The 18,783-nt window shown below is 36.1% G+C and overlaps 1 protein-coding gene across 1 annotated transcript in view; it reads left to right on the top strand.

Annotated features, from left to right (window-relative positions):
- Positions 1-18,783, top strand: part of LOC104621584 (formin-2-like) — a gene marked incomplete at its 3' end in the record, with an annotated part of 76,732 nt that overhangs the window by 42,866 nt on the left and 15,083 nt on the right. Inside the window, 2 exon segments of the mRNA XM_010288106.1 lie at positions 993-1,048; positions 18,014-18,572. Coding sequence (XP_010286408.1) covers positions 993-1,048; positions 18,014-18,572 — 615 coding nt within the window.

The following is an 18,783-nucleotide window of genomic DNA, read 5'->3' as shown; positions in this document are numbered from 1 at the left end:
AAGACAGTAATTAAATGAAGGAATGCTTAGATATTCATTAGGATTCTCATTAGTTATTCCAAAGTACAAAATAATTGAAGTAGATACTAAAAGAATGAAGTATTGCTGTTTCATTTTTCAATGTAAATGAGTAATGTGGTCAAAATTCAAAAAGTCAAATTAATGCTGGTTCTATACCTAAAAGAGAGGGTATGGAATTCAGTACAAAGGTGAAGAATTAGTTTTGTATCCTCAGCTTGAATGTCCCCTGTTCCAGGAAGCTTTGACTGTACACAGTAAAAGTGTACAGTCACAAACCATCCCTTTGTAAGGCTGAGATGCTGTAGACTGAATAAAGATTGGATGAAACTGAGATTTCTCAATATGTATTTGCAATAGTGAGGCCGATTGCATTCAAGCACACTTTTAAAATGTGAGTTTAGATCTGTATCACTATCTGTCCTAAATTTGAGATCTCAAATTTTGATGGTAGGGCAGAGGAGGGCCAGAGGAGGATATGAACAAGACGACATAGCCACCAACAGTCATCATCCTGCTCATGGATTCTTTTGGCCTTTGTGAACAAACACAATCTACAGACTTTAAGGACAGAAATACTTGTTAATGAGAATGGATGGGAAGAACAAGCCTGAGAACTCTTCTTTGACCTTCTATGGAATATATATATAATAGACCCATAAGTAACTATTTGTCTTTGAATCAGAAATTTTGACAATCAAAATGGACTTCTTTCAAATTTTATGTGCTACACATTTAAGATGATAACACTTAATGTTGCATCATAATAAATACATTGCAAATTGAGATCAGGCTGGCCTTATGCATACAATCTGCTTATTTAATTTTAGATGGATAATTTGGAAAATGGGACAGTTAACACTGTTTTCTTTTTAACTCTACTCTCTTTTCATGAAATTCTTAATGTGTATTTTGAAAGATAATGATTTTTTTATGTAGAACTTTTAAATTCTGTATCTTCTTTTCAAATTCAGAGTTGAAATCTACTGTCGTAGAAACAGAGAAACAATGCATAGAAGATGTTCAGCGGGTACAGGTATGATTCTAAAAGAAGTGTTTTATCTATCATTTTGTAAAAATATTGGAAAAGCAGTACTTCAGACAATTTTGCAATAGTTTTGGGTATTGAATGTTCTGAATGCAAACATTCAGAAGTGTGGTTTTTTGTTCTAAATTTTGATTTTTAAATACTTACTCTATAGCATATCTAGGTACAGAGATTCAAGGTTCCTGCCTACCTAAGGTGTTTCTTGTAAAATGTTATTGTTCACTTCACTCAGAAGTAAGTTAACAGTTGGTTCTGGAGGTCTGATGGCATTACTAAGGAACAGCAATAAAATATCTGCTTATATTAGCTAATCTACAGAAGTTCATGTGAGTAACAGTACCAGAGATTTCTTCTGTTTCTCCACTGAGGCTTAATAGGCAGTAGGCGAACAGATTTAGGGTGCAACGCTGGACCTCAAAAGGGGATAATGTAATACTCTTACAGTGGAGACTGAGTCTGGGTTGGACTTGTTCAACATAAACTGTTTAATTATTTTTTTTTTAACATGTCACCATTCATGTTATATTGTTCTTTAAATGTGGTACAATTTGGTGGATTTGAGGAGCTTCAAATTTTGTTTCCTCAAAAGACTTGCCTATTTTCTGTGAAAGCTCTTTGATCACAGGTACCAGATGCATCTCACTAGTGAATAAGGCTATTCAATTGTTCTGGAAGTCATGAAGAAGGCGGCAAAGTTCTGTTTTCCTGAAATCTTGGTTGGAACAAGGAGTGGCCAAAAGTTCTTAATAACTTCCTCCCCCAACCCCCCAACTCCCCCCAGTAGGTTTTGGTTTTTGTGGAATTCTTTTTTGGTTTTGTTGTTCTTGTTTTTGTTTTGTTAATGACTGGATGCTTCAAGCATCACTGCATTGAGAAACAATTGTGAAAATGATCAGTGATTTGCTTTTGAGAGAGAAAATAAGGAATGACTAGTGAAATGCATGCTAATGATCATTAGATCTACAAATTTAATGCAGGCTTAATCAAGTATTTTATGAGCATGTGTGGGGAGAGTAGGCATAGTTCCTTTATAGCTTTTGTCTAGCCAAACAGCATTAAAGGAGTTCTAGTTACTTACCTGAATTCTTCTACCTCCATAATTAAGAACATTTAAAAACTAGAGCCCATTAATTAAAATAATATCACAAGATTATTTTACATTTCAATATTCTTCCCAAGTTATTTTTATATTTCAGTCATCCAGGTTTCAGTAGCAATACTTTCTAGTATTTCTTGTGAAAAAAACACTTCCCATACTTCCGTAAAGGTATTGCACTTAAGGAGCATATTTAGTCTGCCTCTAGGATTTTAATTCATTACAAGAAGCAACCTATATAAAAGACTTCTTTATTGGCAATGTAATTAATGGAAATGGGTTCATGAATGTTTAGGTACTTTACCTAAAAGAAACAGATTCTTTTGCTATGAGAATGAAGTTTAACCAGCAGCGCTAAAGCACTATTTGATTGCTTGAACCAATAACATTTACTTCAGGTTGGTGGTTTTTTGTTATTTTTAAAACTAGCCTATTATGTTGTCCAGTTACTGAATTGCATTTGCGAGTGTTGTTAGAGATTGCCATCTCTCTTGCTCAGTGTTGATCTCTTATGACAGTAATGTGAACTTCTTTCATTCTGTACTAGTATTCATCAGCGAAGAGCAGAAATAACTGTTTTGAATGCATGATCACCTCACAGAAAATCATCTCAAGGTTTTGCTGTATTATGTCATCATCATTCTTGTTTAATTTGAAAATCAGAGTGGAAGTTATTTAATTTGAGAAACTGTATGTGGATAAAGTGTTTTCATGCGTTCAAACTATCTCTGTACAGTCCCAAACAGTTGAGTGCATCCTACCTATCTATTAATATCTGTCTATATCAATCCATAAAAACATCTAGCAAGTAGAATCGTCACACTAACTTTTTTCATCCTGTTTGTAGATAAATCCTTTACTGCAATCATTCTTGGTGTCATTTGTATTTTTCTAAAGTGATGAAATACTATGGAATGTTTATATTAGTGATCTAGCCTCTTATATTCTTTGTCTAGCTTGTCCATACTTTTTATTTCTGAAGAAAGCAAGCACTGTCTGAAGTTAGCCCAGTAGGTGATTTTTTTTTTCTCTTTTCTTTCGATACATAACAGAGGAAGAGAGCCCTAGAGTAAAACTTGAAACTGATCAACTAAGTCTACTTTACAGGATTCTTCCCTTTCCCTTCCCTGGGAAAAGACATTTTCCATATGCTATAAAAATAATTGGAGATGGTTGATATTGACATAGAAACAAATGTAAATGTAACATGATGCTGATAATTTATCTTACTTATGATAAACAGCTAACTAAAAGATTCAGAATAATTCTAAATTAAAAGCCTAAGTAACAGACACAGGGAGCCTGGATTCTACACTTTCTTGCTACTGGAAGGAGCTTTTTTATGTATCTTCTCCATTTGCTTACCTTTATGATGTTAGACATACATTGTCTAAAAATATTGATACTTCATATTTTACAGCATAATTTTGTGAGGTTTTTAAGACTGCTCTTTTGAGCCCAAAATAGCTAATTTCTAAAAATCACATTTTAAAAAAAGAGAGCCTGGACTTGTGCTTGCTTTTAGTGCAGGAATTAGTAAGCAGAAATAAAATTGGCAGCCATTTCAAGTCTTGGTTTTGAAATGCTGAAGAGGAGCAACAATGTCTGCTTAGTCTTCACAATATGAACAGAGGAATCTTTGTTAGGCCTAACTTCTTTAGTGAAGGAAGAAGAGAAAAATTTATGTCCTAATTTATGTCCTAAAATAATGTCCTAATTTAGAAACTCCAGCTTCAAACCTGATGTTCAGCTTTGACAACTGTATTTTTGTGTGAGAGCCAATTTCCTTTCTGGTTCGCACCCCTGATCTTTTGTGGTACCCTTGCAATTTTCCCAACATTTTAACTCAGTTTTCAGGGTTTTTTCATTTTATTTACACTGTAGGTAAAAAGAGATTCTTAGCAGAAATGGGGGGAGGGACGGGGAAAGCATCTTATTTGTAAAATGAGTATATGAAAACTAGACTTTGTTTAGTAGTGGGACATCACAGAACCAAAAACCTAAAGTTGTTTGGAAGTCACCTAAATTCCTTTTGTCTTATAAACCTTGTTATGAAAATATTTTAAATTTCTTTTTTTTTTATCATATGTGATGAGTGTCTATTCAGAGTATCACACAAATTTAAAAACAAAGCCCTCATTACATTTTTGTAAAGGCCACCATCGAGATGTAATGAATTCTGCTTCACACCATTGATGATGACCGGTCTCTGTAGTCCTGCCCTAGGAGATAAGGTTTTGCCAGACTGTTCATTTGGTTATGAAATAGCTTACAGTGAGTATTTAAACTATATTTACAGTGGAAAAGCTTGCCCTCAAAAAATTCTTACGCCTGTAACATTTCCGGCTCAGTTGTTCACTTTGGTTTTGTTCACCCTATTTCAACCGACAAATAATCCCCCAACCAAAATTATATGCCTTCTTGGAACACCACGTACTTCAACTGGTAGTAACAAGCAGACAAAATTTTGGCAGTTCTCAGGCACTAGACAGATTTATGTTGCATGATCTATCGGTGCACTTTCCAACAATACCATAGGGAAACAATGCCAGGCTTAAAAACCTTAAATTACAGGACATGTTTTGCCATGTTGAATATACTTTCCACTTTGAAAACATTGTAAGTCTGACTCTTGGAGTGTCTCTTTAGAGCATTTCTAACTACCACACTTCGCTTGTAACCCTTCTCTCAGGGGGACGTTTTTTTTCTTACTCTAGTGCTTAGCTACAAATTCTTGTAACTCCTTAGGGTAATAACTTAGTGTCATTTGAAATGTTCCAATTTTGACACTTAGTATTACAAGAAAAAAGGTTGTGAAATCCTTTTCACAGATAAATACATTATCAGTCTATTTAGAAAATATAAAATATTGGCAGGTTTGTGATTTACTTTTCATTATTATAAAATGTCACAGCTAGACTTTGTGGTGGAAACATGCATGCTGCTCAAAAGTCTCTCTTAAAATTTCAGAAAGATGGTTCTTTACAGGTGAAGGTAAGATAAAGAAGGTAAATGTAAGATTTCTCTAAAATAGTGAAGTGATTCTGCTACACATACAAAAATAATAAAATAAAAAAGAGGGATTTTTAAAACCTGTTTGGTTTTGGTATCACATGGTTTTCATCAGGGTAGAGGCAAACTGTAAACTTGGTAACTCTTCCTTTATGAGCTCCCAAACCATTCTGTGGCTGTGGCTCTTTTTACGGTATTTCATTTTGGATGTTCTTTCTTGAGATATTAATTCAGAAAGACCCAGTGATCCTGGAAACATGTGTAACTCCCTTCATTACTTGCTGGATTAGTTTTTGTAGAGAGGAAGAGAAGGCTCAAGGAGGCAATGAACAGTTCTTCCAAGACAATTCTTTTCTTACAAAAGTATGATTGCTAAAGTCTTAGATTTCAGTAGGGGGGAAAAAGTCACACATTTGGGTAAAAAAAAAAAAAAAGTATGACGTATTCACAAGGATCTCCTATATTCAGTTGTCACATTGAGGAAGGAAAGAAGTATGAAAGAAGCAAATTTTTTGCAAGTTTTCCATATGAATGAAATGATAGTGAAGTCTGTACCTATTGCATTTTTCAAAGTAAATACTATAGCTAACTGTAGAATTGGATATATTGTTTTAAGGAGAATTGTATCAATGTAAACTTCCTGCAACATCATGCCAGAATATCCCCATCTCAGAAACCAAAAAGGTATAAATATGTATTTATACCTTCGTCTTGCAAAAAAATTAAGCCAGGCTTGCAATATTTCGTGCACAGGAACTTAGGTTCTAAATGTAGGTCCAATGTGTAATGTTAGAATTGGGATATCTTAGCTTAAAGAGGGTATCAGGAAGCATATGTAGGCAGATAGTGTTTTCTTGTTAATCTTGAGAATAAATTATGCTTCATCAAAAATGCACAGACAGTTTGTGTGAAACAAGATCATAGAAACCTGGGAGAAGAATTCACTGCTGGGGTCATAGGAACTGCTGAAGTGCAGAGCATTTTGCTCGGGCAGTAAAGGGGAGTCTAATCTCTGTCAAACTTCACTCCAGGACATGATAAGTGCAAATCAGGTATACTCTTTTATGTTCATGTTCATGAAATGTTCTTATGTAGTTCTTATGCAGAAGTTTCCAATTTTATTGATGGAAATCTGTCTTTGATTCTTAATATTAGAACTTACTCTTCAGTGCTGCCATTTTGAGGTTTTTTTTGTTTGTTTTTAGAAAGCCTAATAAGCACTAATATATTTTTCATGTTCTACAACTGTAACAGATTCATTGATTAAACTTTTTAAAATATGAAGTGAGTTGACATCTCAATATAATTTAAACAGATTGTCTCTTCCAGTCTGTTCTTCTTCCTATATGACTAATAGTTAAACTTTGTGATTAACCTACTTCTCATAATGTTGGTATTTCTTAGGCCCTGAAGGCAGGATGAGAACCCAAGTAGAAATACTAGGAATGAGGGAAGAAGTGTTTTAATTAGAGAGCCTGAAAGACATCATAAAGAAGTCAGCCTACTCAGCCACTAGATGGCAGTTAAGTATTTTTGAATAGACTGTGTAAGGCTCTTGTAGGTCACCCCCGGAGCTCCCGCAGATATCCTACAGTGAGGATTTTTAAGTGAGAAAGTGGTGGCTTTCTGGTGGTTAATAAATTAACCTGTGAAAAGTATGCACATTTACTGTATTTTAATCTGACCAAGGCTTAATAACTGGAGCATCTCTCAAATATAACAAAACTGTCCTAAAAATAGTAACAAATATCCCAAAACATTAAGTTTGGAAAGTTCTATTCTGTCACTGTTAAGTTTGTTTTAAATCAGTGAAGGAAACACATTTAATTTGGTCTACAAGACTGCTGGATGACTGTCTTTGTAGTGATAATTTAAAAGTTTTACTCCTGAATTCATATAAAGAGATCAATTGTATGTTGAATATGAAATTAATTTCTTCAACCATAATCCTGAATTTTTATCATTCAGTTCTGAGGGAGACATTAAAAAAGGATAAAAATGGCATAATTTCTATCAATTAATTGAATGCATAGAATATAAATCATAGACTCCATATTTAAATAAAAATAAAGGAGTATAATATGTCAAGCCTGTGTGGTAGAAAAATAAAAGCAGTTAATTCTCAGAACAAATGTTAGTATTTTGTATTATATCCAGACTTCACAATACTTGGATTGACTTCTGTTGTTTTGCTTGAAGGCAGTGTTTACTTCTTTAAAAGGAACAATACATTGGTATAGTTTTCAGTGGAGTGACAAATAGCACATTTTTGCACTCTTCCTCCTGGCCATGGTGAGACTAAATTTGTTGTGTTCTAATCTGTGTTCTTGATGTCAAGATGAAGTTTTACTTATATGCTCATTTCAATTTGAAAAGCTCTTTATTCTGTTTTTCCTCTTTGATACGTGGCATGCTACCTTAATTATAGCTCTGAAATAACATAAAAATCATAGAGTAACTTAGGGCTGAATAGACATTAAGAGGTCATGCTGTCCAATCCCCTCCCCACCAGCACCCTCCCCCAAGCAAGGCTAGCTTGGGGAGGGAGGGGGGGCAGGCGGTGTTTGTTTGTTTTTCTCAGGATTTTACTCATCTCCAAGGATGGCTATGTGGTAGTGCTAATATGTACTTCCTGCTTTGCCTAGTCAGTGGTAAAATGATAAGTCTTGCTACGTTTCTGATGTGTTGTTTTGATAACAGCTTAAGGAGATGAAAATGTGTGCTCTAAAAGCATGTATATTGCCCGTGAGTTACTCCTAATTCAAATGCTGTGAACTTACAGGCACTGATTAAAATTCTCAAGGAACTGCTGGTCAAGTTCAAGTGGTTTCACGACTTCTACACCACAACCTTTTATGAGAATATGGCAGAGCATAACATAAATTTTGCATCTTGCAATTATAACAAGCATTCTGCATTTTCTATTTTGACTATGCTTTATACTTAGACACAACCAAACAGACTTTTTTTGTCATTTTAGGTACAAACTCTTTGAAAAGTAGTGCCAACCTTAAGATTCAGGCAATAATAATACTTGAACTGTGTGCTTGCAGATTCTATCCAATGGAAGTTGACTTAGGATTTGCAGACTTCCCTTTTTGCTGTCATTTCAAGGAGAAATGAGAGTGAAACTGAGAAACTTATTTAATTTAACCAGATGATTACCTGATGATACTTGAAGTCCTTGGCTATATTGTGAGAGACTTTCTTCTTTCTCGAGAGATGAATAGTGTATGGGTTAGACCTTGGACAGGAAGAATTACCTCTTTTCTGTCTCTGTGTGATTCTTTTGCCTTTTACAATAAACTGCTTGTAAAATATTAGCAGAATGATGTCACTTCTCTGAGGGAGCAGTGAACAGAAATGCATGATAGGCATACACTTATTGAAAAAGGAATTTTAAATTGTTTTCTATTTTCTCCTCTGACTCCTCACTCTTTTTACTCATGAAAATAGGTAAACTGAGTGTTCATTCCATCTATGCATTCCTGGTCAGAGCAAAATATATAGCAGAGCTATGTTTATTAATTATTAAAATATTACCCTTCCCCCTTAAATTCTCTCTAAAACTGAAATCCTATTTCAGATTAAAATCTATAAACTCCTCTTCTCCCAAAATTTGGTTTAAATTGGAATTTTTATTATTTCTGTATGAAATTTAACTCACCTTTTGGAGAGAAGTGAAAACAAAGAGGTTTTTGTATATTAAATAGTACCATACTACATTTGGATTACATAGAATATTTTAGGTACTTTAGTATTTACCTACCTTCCAATCTTTTTTTAAAAGAACCCCACAGAAAGTGAATTGAAGAGAACAGGTGAAGAAATCATATTAAATACAAAAGAACAGCATGGAACATTTATACATTTGTGTGTATGTGTGTGCATATATGTATATACACACACATACAGATGCACGTTCCATAAAATGTGTCTCCAAAGAATATCTGGTCACTGAAAAAAATTTCTTCTTGTGATATTCCTAGCAGGACAGACTGATCTCATTTGTCATGTTGGCTTAACCTATTTGAGAGACCTTATCCAGTCAAAAGTGAGCCATGTTCTAAAGATTAAATTCTTCTTTTATTTCTTTCAGCATTAAAGATCAGGTGCTACTTTACAGTGGTGTAGTTGCTGAGAATTTCCATAGGACCCTGTGTGTTGAAGAGATATAAGAAATGTTTTTCTTAGTAAAAATTAATATTTCTTTAACTTTGAAATATCCCAAATTAAAAAAAAAAAACCAAAACAAAACCAATAAACCAAAAAACAAGCAACCATAACCATGGTGTATTGCCGTACTTGAATGAGAACTTAAACGTAAAGCTGAGAAGAATTTTCATCCTTTGGATACAAACCAGACTAAGTAGTTTAACTTCTACTTACAATCAGATCAAAAGATAGTTATCACTAGGTTGTCCATTTTTAGTTGGTATGAGTAAAACCAGTAAGATCAATTTTTTCTTTTCTGTATTTTTAATGCATGTTTTTCTTCTTGTTTTTCCTTTAGAGAAGATGCCAATAGGTATATTCAAAGCCCAAAACTACTGATAAAAATTAACTTATTCCTGAATGTTTAATTACTTTCTTTGTTTTCATTATTCAACTTCTCCTGAAGAGACAAATGATTTTTTTCTGATGTCCATCATACCAAAAAGTGTTTACTTAACCTCTCAAAACGTAAAGCTCCTCTTTGATGATTTTATTGCGATTGATTTTATTTAATGTTCTCTCTCAAAAAATGATACAGCTTTGCTTTTAATATAGCCTTCACACTTTCAAAAAGTTAGAGAAGCTGATAGACCTCCAGCCCCCTGCCTTCAGCCTGTTCGTGGATACATTTGTGAAGACTGTGATTCCATTTCTCCAAACTTTTTCTGTCATGAGTAATAGGCTCATATTTCAGGGTAGTGAAGACTGTTCATCCCTTTCTACAAAGATTTATTCTTACTGTGGATATTTTTTGCTGCTTATTCCCTGCTGGAAGCCTGAAACAAAAGCAACATGTGAACCTCCCATTTTGCGGTCTGGCTGAACTCTTGGATAAAAAGGGCAAGTACTATGTAGAACTATCATACTCTGGACAGTTACTTATCAGGATATGGTAAAGTTCACCTGGAAAATCATCACCTTTTTTGATCTCCAGTACTGGACTGTCAGGAGAAGAAATTAAAGGCATTCTGAGTCCTTCAAATTTAGATTATTAATGTTCACATTTTGGGCAATAGAATCCTTACTGTTTTTTCTAGCCTAAAAGCTAGTATAGTTTCTGTATACAAAGAACACAGAAATAATAACAGAATGAGTTAGTTTACACAGTGACTACTTCCCAGGTTGCTGGTCAATCTCAAGTTGAATCAAAAAGTCAAGAAAATGCCTAGTGTGAAAAAGTTCTCTAGTATGCCAATATAGTAATGTTCAAGGTATGCCAGATTTTATTTTCTGTTTTAACAGAATGAGATGGATGGTTGCCTTGGCCTGGATACATAGGAAAACTACTCAAACCTTTTAGTCTCATAGCTAAAATACTTTAGGACAAACACAAGTGATAGAAGAAAGAAGTGATTCATCATGTGATAGTAATTTCAATAAACAACCTAAATATTGAGCAGACAATAAATCCAGAACAGTTTTTATCCCAACTTTTAAGGAAATCTGTGATTCTTAAGGTACTTGTTATTTATTGGGTTGCTGGCATAGGTGGCTAGACTTTAGTTCTCTCTTCATCTGCTGAAAGACCCCAGTGCAGCTGATTCTACTCTAGCAGTCTCTTTGAGTTCAACAGCAGAACACCTAAAAAGACACCAGAAATAAGCAAAGTAAAGTTAAATTAAAATTAATGAAGTTGAACATCTTTTATTTTTTTTCCTCTTTTCTTTCTATGCCTATTCTCATTTACATAGTAGTTTTACACTGGGTGAGTGACAGAACAGTTAAAGCAGTTTCTGGGCTAAATGAAGATATATGGAGGGGTAAGCCTTTTTTGAAGTCTTTATTGTTTACTGTTGTACCATTTCATGCTTTTCTAATAAGGTTATCTTATATATGCTAGGAGAGAAACCTTAAAGACTTGAGGGGGGTAGGGTGTTGGTTTTTTGGTTGATTGCGTTTGGTTTTTTTAATAAAGCAGGTCTAAAACTTTCTGGGCAATTGGGCTGAAAAATGCCATTTGTGCAGGCTAAAAGTAATATTATGTAAGACAACAGTAATTATACTTGACTGCTGTGTAGCTCCTAGGGTGGTCAGTGGTTCTGTGAGATTTTATCTTGTCTTTTCTGTAGTCTACAAAAACCTTTCGAGGTTCCTATTGTAGCAGAATTTGTGGATAACCTAAGGTTGTATTTCAGCTCAGTTAAGAGTCTTACAGGGAGAAAACTTTCAATCTTTGCATCTCAAGTTGGGTGTTTGGGTTGTTTTGTTTTTTATTATTTACTAAATGGAAACTATAAAGAACTGGGATCTTATCCTCTGAAATGCACTTACTCCAAGGATAAGCAATTCAGAAGCTTCAAGAAACTCAATCTGAAAAACTGTTTTCATCTGACTTGCATCTTTCGAAGTTGGCATTTGTAATGCATGCATCTTTCTTCAAAGGTCCATGCTCCTTGCTGATCCTATGTTTGTTTATTTGAACTTCTTCAATGACATAGTGGGATCGAGAGCACCCTCAGCAAGCTTACAGATGATACCAAGCTGAGTGGTGCGGTTGACACGCCTGAGGGACACGATGCCGTCCAGAGGGACCTGGGCAAGCTTGAGGAATAGGCCTGTGTGAACCTCATGAGGTTCAACAAGGCCAAGTGCAGGGTACTGCATGTGGGTCAGGGCAACCCCCACTATCAATACAGGCTGGGCGATGAAGGGATTGAGAGGACCCTTTCTGAGAAGGACTTGGTGGTACTGGTGGATGAAAAGCTGGACATGAGCCAGCAATGTGCATTCACAGCACAGAGGGCCAACCATAGCCTGGGCTATATCAAAAGAAGCTTGACCAGCAGGTCAAGGGAGGTGATTCTGCCCCTCTACTCCGCTCTGGTGAGACCCCACCTGGAGTCCCGCATCCAGCTCTGGAGCCCTCAGCACAGGAAAGACATGGACCTCTTGGAGCATGTCCAGAGGAGGGCCACAAAAGTGATCAGAGGGATGGAGCACCTCTCCGATGAAGACAGGCTGAGAGAGCTGGGGTTGTTCAGAATGGAGAAGAGAAGGCTCCAGGGAGACCTTCTTGCAGTACTTGAAGGGGGCTTCTCAGAAAGATGGGAGCAAGCTTTTTAGCAGGGCCTGTTGCAACGGGACAAGGGGTAATTGTTTTAAACTAAAAGAGGGCAGATTTAGACCAGATGTAAGGAAGAAATTTTTCACACTGAGGGTGGTGAAACCCTTGCACAGGTTTCCCAGAGATGGTAGATGCCCCATCCCTGGAAACATTCAAGGCCAAGCTCAATGGGGCTCTGAGCAGCCTGATCTAGTTGAAGATGTCCCTGCTCATTGCAGGGGGGTTGGATGAGATGACCTTTCAAGGTCTCTTCCAACCCAGACTATTCTATGATTCTGTGAACTATTCGAATTACAATAATTACTGATTTCTGCGTGTAATTTTTTTTTGGTCACCCATGATTGGTTATGACATAACCTCTTGGTTGATTAGACATGTCCTAGCTCATTAGCTTAGGAAGAGCTAAATTGTCCCAATGCCAGCACAGTGCAGGCTTGTGTAATCCATCTGTTGCAGTGTGTCACTGTGGGGGAGGTTAGCTCACATCCACCGAAAAAGGCTTATCACTTCAGGCAGGGAAGTGCATTAGTCCAGTTCTATTCCAGAGCTTGCTTGTTCAGTACTATCTTGGAGAGCTGTGCATCACGTTTGTTTGTGTGTCTAGGGAGAAACATGGAACATAGCTTAAACTATGGTGATAACGTATCTCCTTAATCCCCATACATGCACCTTCAGTGTAATGAAAGCTTCTCAAAACAGATTTGTTCTCTTAGTCTGAGGAAGAAACAAGTATTCAATACTAATTCTACTCCTGCAGCAGTTCTCACTAATGCCATTGGCAAGTTTGCCAGCTTTTCCTCAACTTCTACTACTGTAAAACTAAAATGCTGCAATGGGCTTTGATGAAGTGAAATGTGAGAATTAATTAGATGGATGCTATATTCTTTGAATGCAAATCAAGTGTATATCAATACTTCTTATTTGACAGTTGTAGCACTGAAAATGCCTGTTAAAATGTTGTGTCTCCTGTTCTTAAGGTTGATCTGCAGTTGCAAGAAGCAGCTTTGAAAATGAGACAGCTTTAATAAGAGAAACCTGAATAGAGATCACATTTTTCTGAATTAAATTCTTACTGTGGCACTACTTTGTGCCATTCAGTGAGCATGCGTGCTCGAAAATTTTCCACTTCATGTAGAAAAGAGTCATTTATTAACAGAGCAGGTGGAAAGAGCATCCTTGCAAGTAACTGGATGTTGCCAGTACCACCAGGTGTTGACTTACTGGAAGACCTGAGGGGTCTTTTATTTTGCTATCTTAGTCCTGCTTAACTGTATGCTTCTATTCCTGTGCGTATTTGCAATCAGGTAGCAGCATATACTCTGAATCATGAATTCTGATGTAGAGAAACGAAAAGGTTAATGTTTTGGAAAGAAAAAACAAGAACTATAATCTTATCATCTAAATATGAATTCCACTCAGGGAGGAAATTTCATGACACTAAGTGACAAATTGCTGAATTATCAAACTGCTGATGCAACTTGTTGGCTTGTAATAATATAAGACATTAACTTCTACAACTAAACTGTAATGTGTCTTTAATTTTCAAATATTCAAAATTACCTTTAAGAACTGCCAGTATAGTTATTTTCAAGAGAAAAAAACACATTACAGCTGTTCATAAAACATATAAAGTGAATGCAAGTTGAGATAGATATAGATAAATATATAATACAGATACACATATATACGTGTGCTGCATATATAGATAAAGTCTAGGGCTAAATTTCACAGATATGTGGGGTTTTTTCTGCCTTGAAATTTAGTTATAGAGGTGTCTGTAGGTTTCAGTCACTCATCTGAGAATTTAGGACTTCAGACTCAGCAGAGAAGGTAGCTACAATCTGAGCTTTTACATGTTTGAAGATCCTGGGTGTGTTCTATCTATATAGATCAGCTTTATGCTGGACATCTGATGTGCACCTGTGGAAAACATGACAACATTGGAATGAATTGGATGTAATGTATGGGCTTTTGGTGCATGTGCAGATCCAAATGTACAGCCTTTATACAGTAAAGCCAGTATTCCCAGATCAGTTGGATATTCTGCACACACAAGACTATCAGCGCAACACAAACACAGTCAGTCCAGCAGTCCCAGGTTAAACATCCAACTCACTGCACATGGAACATGTACAACCTGTTTGAGAAACAGTGGGCACCATTCTATAGCCATACACCTCTGGAATTTTTTTTCCTGCTCACATCTTTCACGCTCAAGTCACCTGGGTAAAGCAAGGCTTATGCTTCCACCTTTCTTTCTTTCTTTACAGAAAGAAGACTGTTCCACAGTACCTGGGTCCTGGGTAAGAACTCTAGGCAAGACAGAGTTCCCTCATATCTCTTTTAAATCCTGTAGGTTTCTGCTGTGGAATTGTCCTTTGGATTAAAAATGAATCTTCTTTTCATGATGTGTATTTTTTTTATCTGGGTCTTCTGGTTCTGGTCAAAAGCTTTTGAAAATCTTGACATGTGTGAAAAATTAAGTCTTCCCTTGCTTATTTGTCTAAGAAAACTGTCTAATTTTCATTTCTAATTGAACTTTTATATATATAAAACTTCCTTCCTTGTTGAGGATAGTGGAAACTTGCTGTAGCTTATGTTTCTTTGATAGAGCCCTAGATCTCCAAACTTCTTGCTAGGGGAAAGGTGGATTTCTAATTAAACTAGTCTGAGGGCATCTTAAAAGTCAAAATGAAAAACATCTCTATTAATCTAAAATAATTACTTAGGCATATAAATACTGGGGCTTTGTTTTGGTTTTGGTTTTTTTTTAAAACCAAATAAATTTAAAGTATGTCATTTTCTCTGCATAAATATCTCTGCATTCACAGCAAAGTCTTGTTTGTTCATAATATTCTGTTTCTGTGAAATCCTGTATATATTATTGATTCTAGGGTAATAACAAAATAGCAAATCACAAGGTTGTTTGAACCGCTGTGTCTCAAGGACAGCAGACAAATTGTTTCATAGAGCATAGGTTAAAAAGTCACTTTAATCCATCAATGCATTTTTATTTCTTGTCTGAATTGCTTAATCATCTCACTTGATTGCCCATTTTTTTAAACTTTAAAAAAATCCTTCTTCTCTTGAGAGAAATTTCATGATCTGCAGAGTAAATTCTCTTGTAAAACAGTGAATTGTAGATTTTTTTCTGTAGTACAGGTAGAATTTCAGAGTTCAAAGATTACATCTTTTTCTTGTGAAAAGTTGAATCCAATCTCCTGAGTAAACGAATTTTTAAAATGGTGAACTGTTCTGATATCAGCTGTCTTTAAGGCAAATCTCTTCAGAACCATTTAATATTGTGTCTAATAATGTTGGCTTCAGGTTTTTTGTGGCAGAAATTAATTTTCTGATTCAGATAGAATTGGCAAGCTGTATCTGTCATAAAATCCTTGGTGGAGTGTTCTTACAGTATAAAATGGGAGCTTAGGAGAGTTACAGAATGGGGAATCTGGATTTGTTCTCAAATAACTGAAAAGTGGTGTGTGGCCTTAATAATCCTAGGAACACATTTCCTTTGATAATGTTGCCTTTTGAAGAACTGATAGGCATTATTATTGTATTTGCAGGTGACTAGTAGGGGGATAAGAGCAGATGAAACAAAGGGGTAACAAGATATTCTCTTTCTCCTTTATAATGAAGTTCTTCAACAAAATTGTTGCTGCTGCGAAGTATTGAGTTATTAAAGAAAACTGAGTGGATTGAAACACCATGAATAGTCTGTAATGGAAATGTCTTTTTCACTTTTCCAGCCTTTTTTCCTTGTTATAATACCATTTGTTAATATGTCTGCTGTGTTCATTCCTTCATTATTCATTGAAAAACTTTTTTGATGTTCCTTTCTCTGTTTTACATCTCTCTTCAAAGTTTGATAGGGAGACCTTGTTGTCATCCACAACTTTCAGCTCAAACTGCGGTTCCAGAAAGTTCAAAAAATGTTGGGGTGTTTAAGTTTTGATAAAGGTGTTTCAAAATCAAACAATATTTGGTTGAAATGTGGTAGTTGCTGTTTTAGTTCTGGAATTGCTTTAGGACAGCTGGGAAACTCCAAGATAAACACAAAATTGAAATTTTACGTTTGAAAACCAATTCTGTACAGAAAATAATTTCTTAAGTATTAATGAACATATATTTTATTAATAATCCCCAGCTGGAAGTTACAACTTCATTTTTCAGAAAGAAAAATGACTTTTAAATGTTTCATGTGTCAAAGGATGAGATGAAAAATATCATCTTCCTGAAACAAATCAAGGCAATTAGTATGTCAGTTATTGTATGTTTATTTGTAGGCTTCTTTACAAAACCTGTAAAAAAAAAAAAAAAAGAATATTTGAAAGATTTCCTATGGAGTAAGCCTACAGTCTCATCCATGAAGCGTATGATTTTATAAAAGGGAACAAGGCACTAAATAACTGTTTTGTTGTAACCACTTGGGAAACCTGTTGCATGACAAACTTAATTCAACTATATGCTTGAAGTGCTGACCAAAATTCCAAATTTAAAGAAAAAAAAAGTACTAAGAAGTAAATACATGCAACTAGAAAGTAAGTTCTTTATTAAAAGATCTTGTGCTGTAATGTCATGCCTGTTCTATCTCCTGTTCAGCTTTCCTGAATAAGCACAAATGGCTATTTTCGGACTAGGTTGCTTCTTTTGGTACCTTTTGATAAAAGCACATACTCATTAACTTTAGTACAGTTTGTTACTGCTATTTATTTAAAAATGTAAGAATTACTGTGTCATTTGAAGTTAATGGTTCCTCTATTCACTCTACAGCAGGCAGTATCAGATGCTTCAGAGAGATATAAAAAATATGGAAACTGTCAAATACAGAACAACCATTCCAGACAGGAAGCTTTTCTAACGTAACTCACTCACAGTCTGTCACTTGGCAGAGGAGTTTCAAATTTTGGGTGGGAGGAAAGTTTTCCCTTAGTTTTGTCTTACCTCTTTTCCCTCCCAAGCATGCTGGCTGGAGAAAAGCATAATTATTCTGTTCTGAGATTAGCTGTTTTTGACAAGTGCAGGTTTGTTATGCTCCTCATTCCCAATCTGTGTTGTATCGTTAGGGTGTATATTGAAACCCAGTGGTCAGTAGTGTGTTGAGTCTGTTATGCACAGTGCATCCCTTTGAAGAAACACTTAACATATTTTCACTTAACAGAATTAAAGTAATGGAGTGCCCTTCCCACCAACATATCTGCATATCCATGTGTACAGAAATGCTTGCAGTACCTGTGCTCAGCGGCTGGTTGTGTTTTCTTGGTCGGGGTATGTGGGGGGAGGGAGGGTTTGCTGCTGATTTTTGGATTTACCAAATGTAATCACAGTCTAAATCATGCTCATACTGATGAAAGTAGTTTCATACTGAAGCAAGTCATTTTCCTAAGCCAACTTCTTCCACTGTAAGATGTAGCTAGCCAAAATGATACTTCTTGTCATAACTGGCTTATTTCTGAACCTATGGAATACCAATAGTTTTGATCTAAATTTATTTTTTTTTAACATAGTGATGACTGTTATCTCTTTTGTACTTATTATTTATTTTCTTTCAAAGGGTGATTTTGAGGTGAAATCTGAGGAACGTGCCAGTGTCATCCAACAACTTGAGCAAACTATTGAGGATCTGAGGACCAAAATTGCAGAACTAGAGAAACAGTTCCCTGCTGCAGAGGTACAGACTGCTAGGAGGGAGCAGGAAAATGAGCACACGCATGCAGTCTACAGGGAACTCAGTAGTGTGACTCTTCAAACAAACAGAGAAGAGACTGTACCCAGGACAGTGTCACAAGCAAGATCTGTACAAACCTCACCAACGGAGGATTATTTAACACACATAATGCCTTCAGCCAATGCACTGCCACAACTACCCCCACCACCGCATTTAGAAAGGGGCAAAAGTGAAGAGCCAACTCAGATATTGCCAGCTCTAGAACTACAGCCCACGTTTTGTTCTGAAATCTCCTTAGTTCTGTCGCCGAAGCTAATCTCAGTGCCACTGGATGCAAGCCAATCAGTACAGAGTACGCCGCAGTCACCTCTTCCAGGACCCAAAGTTAATTTGTCCCTTGTATTTGAAGGAGAGACTGAAATGCCAGCTACCCATCAGCCTCTAAGTACTGTAGATGTGACTTGTAGCGAACATCCCCCTTCTTTGCCCCCTGAGCCCATGTGTAGCATTCCCCCATCACTGCCAGCCACTGAACCAGCTGCTCCCCTGACTGGAGCACATGGCCCTTCCCTTGCCACTCCCATGTCCATGGCAGGAGTACCATCCCCACCACCCCTGCCTGCCTCAGGACTCCCTCCTTCTGCTGGCTTAGCAGT

The sequence above is a fragment of the Phaethon lepturus genome, unplaced genomic scaffold, assembly GCF_000687285.1.
Source record: "Phaethon lepturus isolate BGI_N335 unplaced genomic scaffold, ASM68728v1 scaffold1445, whole genome shotgun sequence".
Classification (NCBI taxonomy): Eukaryota; Metazoa; Chordata; class Aves; order Phaethontiformes; family Phaethontidae; genus Phaethon; species Phaethon lepturus.
The sequence above is the reverse complement of the archived record's forward strand: the minus strand, read 5'-3'. Positions and strand labels throughout refer to the sequence as shown.